Raw genomic sequence first — 7,913 nt, 5'->3', positions numbered from 1 at the left:
ATTATTCTTCTATGCATTGAAGCAAATGTGAATTCATAGTGGAAGTCAATCAAAATGGCAATAACTAAACCTACGTTTCAAATATTATTGGTTTATGGACACATGGTATTAGGTCAAAAACATACTATGGATCAACAATTACATTTTACATTTACATTTTAGTCATTTAGCAGACGCTCTTATCCAGAGCGACTTACAGGAGCAATTAGGGTTAAGTGCCTTGCTCAAGGGCACATTAACGTCATTTAGCAGACGCTCTTAGCCAGAGCGACTCACAAATTGGTGCGTTCACCCTATAGCCAGTGGGATAACCACTTTACAATTTGGGGGGGTTAGAAGGAATACTTTATCCTATCCCAGGTATTCCTTAAAGAGGTGGGGTTTCAAATGTCTCCGGAAGGTGGTGAGTGACTCCGCTGTCCTGGCGTCGTGAGGGAGCTTGTTCCACCATTGGGGTGCCAGAGCAGCGAACAGTTTTGACTGGGCTGAGCGGGAGCTATGCTTCCGCAGAGGAAGGGAGCCAGCAGGCCAGAGGTGGATGAACGCAATGCCCTCGTTTGGGTGTAGGGACTGATCAGAGCCTGAAGGTACAGAGGTGCCGTTCCCCTCACTGCTCCATAGGCAAGCACCATGGTCTTGTAGCGGATGCGAGCTTCAACTGGAAGCCAGTGGAGTGTGCGGAGGAGGGGGGTGACGTGAGAGAACTTGGGAAGGTTGAACACCAGACGGGCTGCGGCATTCTGGATGAGTTGTAGGGGTTTAATGGCACAGGCAGGGAGGCCAGCCAACAGCGAGTTGCAGTAGTCCAGACGGGAGATGACAAGTGCCTGGACCAGGACCTGCGCCGCTTCCTGTGTAAGGCAGGGTCGCACTCTCCGAATGTTGTAGTAAAACAGAGCCAACAACAATATTGTTGAGGTACTCACAGAACACATAGGCAGTAGGTGTTGGCCAAACTCTCACTGTCTCATTTACGTCATTTAGCAGACGCTCTTATCTAGAGCAACTTACAGTTAGTGAATACATTTTATTTTATTTTATACTGGCCCCCCGTGGGAATCGAACCCACAACCCTGGCATTGCAAACGCCATGCTCTATCAACTGAGCTACATCCCTGCCGGCCATTCCCTCCCCTACCCTGGACGACGCTGGGCCAATTGTGCGCCGCCCATGAGTCTCCCGGTCGCGGCCGGCTGCGACAGAGCCTGGATTCGAACCAGGATCTCTAGTGGCACAGTTAGCACTGCGATGCAGTGCCTTAGACCACTGCGCCACTCAGGAGACGTGTCTCGGAGTAGATAACTCCCATCTTTCCCCACTGCACCCAGGATCCTCTCAGTAGTGGCCTTGCTGATAGCCCCCTGGTAAACAGAAACATGCTCTATGATACAGAAGCCTGCCATCTATGACTAGCACTGACACACATTCAGTATGGTAGTATTTATGGTACGGTAGCATCTACAGGAAATCATATCATATCCTGAGAGGAAAGAAAAGATCACACAGGCTGTGGTCATATTAAAAAGGTTAGTTCACCCAAATTACATATTGGTTTCCTTACCCTGTAAGCAGTCAATGGACAAAGTATGACAGCAATCCATGCTTTGGTTTAGTTTCCCTGGCAATTTTTAGCATTTGTGGCACAAATCCCATTCAAGTCATTGGACCGATATTAGCATTTTTTGCACATCATGTTCAAATCATCTACTGTGACTTTGAGCTTTACAATCAATTTTAGATACTTTCAGATGATTTGGACATGATTCACGAAAAATGCTAATATCTGTCCCTTGACTTGAATGGGATGAGTGCCACAAATGATAAAACATTAGCATGTGGAAACACTGCCAGGGAAACTAAAGCAAAGCATGGATCGTTGTCATACCAATGTGTCATTTTGTAATTTGGGTGAACTATCCCTTTAAGGTGAGGCCACTGCAGGAAACAGTATTGAAGTACGAGTATTTAGGCCTACGTGTCACCTTAATTTGCCTTGAGGTTTTCACTTTTCTGTTCATTGTAATGTTCATATAATGTTCATATGAGTTTTAATAACTAAAATAACAATTTGAAGCAAAAACGATGCAATTATCATCAAAGAGAATTCCTTTGCATCTGCGCTTCTCAAACCCAGCCACAGAGTGTCAGTAAAACAGAGCCTATAACAATGCTTGTTACTCAGTGTACGTCTTCGTTGTCTCTATGATGGCTGCAAAAACAAATGTCAGGATAAAAAAGCGGTTAGTTTTGATTGTATGAAAAACTATGAAATGCATGTTAAAATTGCTACATTGTGACGCAAACTCGAGCCCCTGGCTTTCCCATATTTGTTCAACTTGAGCATGGCCTTAAATAATTGAACGGGTGTTTTGTTTTCACACCAAGAAGACAGCCAGACAGTTATATCATTATGAATAATTGTATTCTTATTAGGGCTGGCACAATCACTGTATATTCATGTAACTGACATTTATGGACAATAACTGTGAAAGAAAAAAAGATACATCTCCATAATCATCTTCATACATTCATTTTAAGAGGGGGAGGGCGATTCAAATTCATTTTCAAGTAGATGTAGTTTACATAATAGCAGTTTTTCATTTTTACATGAAGAGGGTAAGGTTGGGAATTATTTTACAAGCAGAACGGCACAGTCAGGAGGAAAAGCTTCATACCCAAAAGTTTAGAGTGGTCAAAACCATTCGTTTTTTGAGACGGGGGTCACCAAAGCTGTGTTATAATATATATGAAATATTTTTTCAAAGATGCGTTATGATACATAAGGTCCAAAAAAAAAAATTATGACAAGAACCCTGATAATTTGCATGATAATTAATTGTTACACAAAATTATATAATCGTCACAGCCCTATGATATTGAAATGAAGAGTGACTGGAAGACATAACTCATAACGTATCCAGATAAGGGTTATACATTTGACACAATACAATGTTAATTATGGTTCAAGATAGACAAATTATACAGTTTACAGTAGATGTTTGCATGTACCTTTTCTTTCCCTCTGTGTTGATTGACATATATAGTTTTGTTATGGATATACAATAAAAACAACATACACATCACATTATTGTAACTAGGACAAAAGCACATAGTTGTATATTTCACACACACTTAATATCACACTGGCCTGTGGATCTTAGAAAACATGGCAGGTTTAAACAGCACATATCCTGTAGATTGTAATGAAATATCCCTTCACCCTAACATGAGCTTCATGGTCACATGGGATGTGAAACTGACATTCAAATATATGTTTAGATGCCCTCTGTCCAGCCTACAGGGTGTCCCTGATTAGGAGTAGACCGGGGGGTCAACATCCCCTGGAGACTAGGCCTGGCCTGGGGGTGATCCAGGATGTCTGGGGTTAACTGTTACACATCTGACAGACAGAGTCCTCTCATAGTCCTGCCAGGTGACCTCCATCCACTAGGGGCCCCTACTGTGTTGGCCCAGTCTCCAGTGGCCCTGTATCTTTTATGTTCCTGGAGAAAAGCTAAGCCTGGTCCTGATGGAGTCTCTCTTCTGGCACAGCCTGGGAGCCTTCTCCTCGTACAGCCGCCACAGCTGCTCCCGAAAGTGGTTCCCCACAAAGCAGTAAAGTACAGGGTTGATGGCGCTGTTGGAGAAGCCCAGGCAGAGGGTGAAGGGCATCAGGGTGACGATGGCCTGGCGCACCCAACAGCTGTGCATCACCCCCAGGGTGCTCAGGACATCCAGGAAGGTCAGCACGTGGAAGGGGAACCAGCAGACGAAGAAGGCCAGCACCACATCCACTACCATCTTCATCACACGGTCCAGGTTGCTGGAGCTCTTTTCCAGGCTGGGCTGTCCCCCCAGGAGGTGCTTCCTGATGCAGCAGTAGCAGCTGGCGATGACTGTGAAGGGCACCAGGAAGGCCAGGATGTTCATTGTCAGGGCCAGGCTAGGGAACCAGTTTGTCTGGGTAGGTGGGTATATGAGGGCACATGCCGTGACCCCCAACTCCTCCAGGTGGTAGGTGACTCTGAAGGCCATGGTGGGGATGGTCATGAGGCCAGCGATGGTCCAGATCACACAGCTGACCACTCGCGCCCGACACAGGTTCCTGCTGCACTGAGACTGGAGGGGATTAACAATGGCTCTGTAGCGGTCCACACTCATACAGGTGATGAAGTAGATGCTGGCGTAGACATTCAGAGAGAGGAGGCTGCCACACAGCTTACACATCAGCCCACCAAACACCCAGTTGTAGTCAAAGGAGTAGTAGACTGCCCAGAAAGGCAGGCTGATCAGGAACAACAGATCTGAGAGAGCCAAGTTTACCATGTAGGTGTCGGCCACTGTTTTACGGTTGGACTTTTGACATAACACGAACACCACCAAGACATTGCCCACGAAACCAAAGACAAAGATGACACTGAAGATGGTGGGGATCAGCTTGTTCTGATGCAGAGAGGGGGAGATGGAATCACAGGAATAATACTTGTAAATTGGCTCTTCTGATGAGTTGGTGGCCATTGAGAGGTTAGAGAGTGTCATTGCCAGGGGACTTTGTGTCCGTGATTGCTTTTACACTAAGGCCTGTAAGAAGATAATATAAAATCAGCAACATTTTAAATGAGAGAGTTGCAATAAGTCCGTAACTGTAAAACACAATGAGACAGTTGTTTTGGAAAGCATGGTAAGAAATTAATTGCTCAATGTTAGTAGACACATGCAGGATGGGCCAACTGAAGAATGAGGTGTTCTCAGTCCACTAAATCTTTTGCCTACTGAATATATTACTTTCTGATGATCTTTTAGTGATAACAGCTGTGTGTGAAACAGCTCAGTCTTCCTTCTGTATGTAATTTTTTTTTACTGAATTATCTTTTTCCAGACCCTCTACAGCAGATGTAAGAATCACTTTCATTATGTCGTTTTGTCCTGGAGCATGAACACCGGGCTAACCTAATGTAAAAAAAGAAATACATTTGTATGGCCCATTTGGGACTTCCTATTTGGACTGTGTTGTTTTGAGAATTTGTATTGGATAGTCCTCCTCTGTTGAGGCTCCAGGCATGAGTCCATCTGGATAGTGTTATATAGGGGGAGACAGAGGGGAACATGTGTTTGGTGGTTTTAGAGGGCTCTGGGGTTGGCCATATTCCCCTCTCCAGGGTCCCTGTGCATGATAAACTCCCCTACAGGGGATGGCCTATACAATCAGCAGCACATGCAGTATAGCAAAGTAATGAGCATTACATAACATAGCATTGTGAACAGCTGGCTGCTGCAATCCCTCAGGAGATATTTTAAGGTCTTCCTTATTGCAAAAAAAAACTATTTTGTGTTTGAAAATGTATAAATAGTAGAGAAACAGTGGATTGGATTGATTTTCATTACCTTGATTCAATCTGAAAGTATTGTACAGGAATGTAATATATTTATACTGAACAAAAATATAAACGCAACATGCAATAATTTCAAAGATTTACTGAGTTACAGTTCACATAAGGAAATAAATCAATTGAAATAAATTCATTAGGCCCTAATCTATGGATTTCACATGACTGGGCAGGGGTGTAGCCATAGGTGGGCCAGGGAGGGGAGCCATCAGAATGAGTTTTTCGCCACAAAGGGGCTTTAGCATCCCCCCCCCAGACGATCCCGCATGTGAAGAAGCCGGGTGTGGAGGTCCTGGGCTGGCGTGGTCTGCAGTTGTGAGGCCGGTTGGACGTACTGCCAAATTCTCTAAAGCGACGTTGGGGGCGGATTATGGTAGAGAAATTAACATTAAATTCTCTGGCAACAGCCTGGTAGGCATTCCTGCAGTCAGCATGCCAATTGCACGCTCCCTCAAAACGTGAGACATCTGTGGCATTGTGTGACAAAACTGCACATTTTAAAGTGGCCTTTTACTGTCCCCAGCACAAGGTTCATCTGTGTAATAATCATGCTGTTTAATCAGCTTCTTGATATGCCACACCTAATCAGGTGGATGGTTTATCGTGGCAAAGGAGAATGTTCACTAACAGGGATGTAAACAAATTTGTGCACAAAATTAGAGAGAAATAAGCTTTTTGTGCGTATGGAAAATGTATGGGATTATTTTTATTTCAGCTCATGAAACATGGGATCAACATGTTGCATTTATATTTTTGTTCAGTGTATATTTATTACATTTTATATATTGATATTTATTACATATCAAATACACTGAGTGTACAAAATATTAGGAACACCTTCCTAATATTGAGTTGCACCCCCTTTTGCCCTCAGAACAGCCTCAATTCGTTGGGGCATGGACTCTACAAGGTGTCAAAAGCGTGCCACAGGGATGCTGGCCCATGTTGATTCCAATGCTTTTCACAGTTGTGTTAAATTGGCTGGATGTCCTTTGGGTGGTGGACCATTCTTGATACACACGGGAAACTGTTGAGTGTGAAACACCCAGCAGCGTTGTGGTTCTTGACACACTCAAACCTGCTACCATACCCCATTCAAAGGCACTTAATTATTTTGTCTTGCCCATTCCATGTCTGAATTGTCTCAAGGCATACAAATCCTTCTTTAACCTGTCTCCTCCCCTTCATCTACACTGATTGAAGTGGATTTAACAAGTGACATCAATAAGGGATCAAAGCTTTCACCTGGTCAGTCATGGAAAGAAAAGTTGTTCCTAATGTTTTGTACACTCAGTGTATTTATTATTTAATTTTTATTAACTAGGCAAGTCGATTAAGAACAAATTCTTATTTACAATGACGGCCTGCCCCGGCCAAACCCGGACGACACTAGGCCAATTGTGCGCCGTCTTATGGGACTCCCAATCACTGCCGGATTGTGATACTGCCTGGAATCAAACCAGGGTCTGTAGTGACGCCTCTAGCACTGAGATACAGTGCCTTAGACCGCTGCGCCACTCAGGAGCCCAACGCATTTCAAATGAAAGCTTCATAAGTGTATGTTGAAACTATAGCAATACAATTGGCGGAGATTTTAATAATATATATATATTTTTTTTTAAGAGGTTAATCATTTTCCCAGAGTCCAGAGAGCATCATTTTTAGAATGAATACAGGCATTTGAATATAGCGCGGGAAAAGGGAATCCGGACACACTGTGGACATGGTAGACACATGTAAATGTAGGTGTGACTTGAACTGTCAAGTCAAGACAACGCCATAGAGTTCTGATCATGGAATTCCGAACGCGTCATGCATCTACACCTACATTTAAATGTGTCTACCGTGTCCACAGTGTATCCGGATTCCCTTTTCCTGCGCTATATTTAAATGCCGGTATGCATTCTACAAACGGTGGAATAAGCAAAATATGATAAAAACACAAAAATAACTGATGGCAGTAGCTAACTACTATAGCTAACTAGCCAGCTAAACTCTGTAGCTAGCCAGCAAGCTAGCAGTCAAAGCTAAAGGGATTGAAAATGAGTTAGCATAACTCTAGCCAGAGGTGGGACCAAGTAACTATTATTTGAGTCACAAGCAAGTCTCAAGTCACAAGGTCCGATTCTCAAATCAGTCCCAAGTAGAACGGGTCAAGACTCGAGTCAAGTCCAAGTCGTGCATCTAAGAGCAAGTCAAGTCGAGTCACAGGTTTTCAAGTCAAGTCTCGTCTAAAGTCAAGTAAAAAAAAAAAAAACTCTATACATGCAACGACTTGTTCAACTACAAATCTCTGTCTATTTATTGAGGCTACCAGACAACTCTTTTCATTATTTTGTCTACAACATATTTTTATTAGCCTATGTAATTGTAAAATAGGGATCTTGTAGCAGTCATGAGGGAATGAAATCGGCAGATATGTGTAGATTTATTTACGGGTCTTGTCGATCCAATAGTGAAAGCACCATATCATACAAAATACACCAGTAGATTTACCAAATATATATCTGGCCCTACCATCGGTG

At 43.3% G+C, this 7,913-nt stretch overlaps 1 protein-coding gene across 1 annotated transcript; it reads right to left on the bottom strand.

Moving 5' to 3' along the window:
- Nucleotides 1-2,449: 2,449 nt before the first annotated feature.
- LOC121574362 (type-2 angiotensin II receptor-like) lies at nucleotides 2,450-4,540 on the bottom strand. The gene has a single exon (XM_041886982.1). The coding sequence runs from the start codon at nucleotides 4,538-4,540 to the stop codon at nucleotides 3,497-3,499; it is 1,044 nt and encodes a 347-aa protein (XP_041742916.1). The 3' UTR covers nucleotides 2,450-3,496.
- Between the last annotated feature and the right edge of the window lie 3,373 nt (nucleotides 4,541-7,913).

Source organism: Coregonus clupeaformis, chromosome 9, assembly GCF_020615455.1.
Source record: "Coregonus clupeaformis isolate EN_2021a chromosome 9, ASM2061545v1, whole genome shotgun sequence".
Lineage (NCBI taxonomy): Eukaryota > Metazoa > Chordata > Actinopteri > Salmoniformes > Salmonidae > Coregonus > Coregonus clupeaformis.
This window is presented reverse-complemented; position numbering and strand designations above follow the sequence as displayed.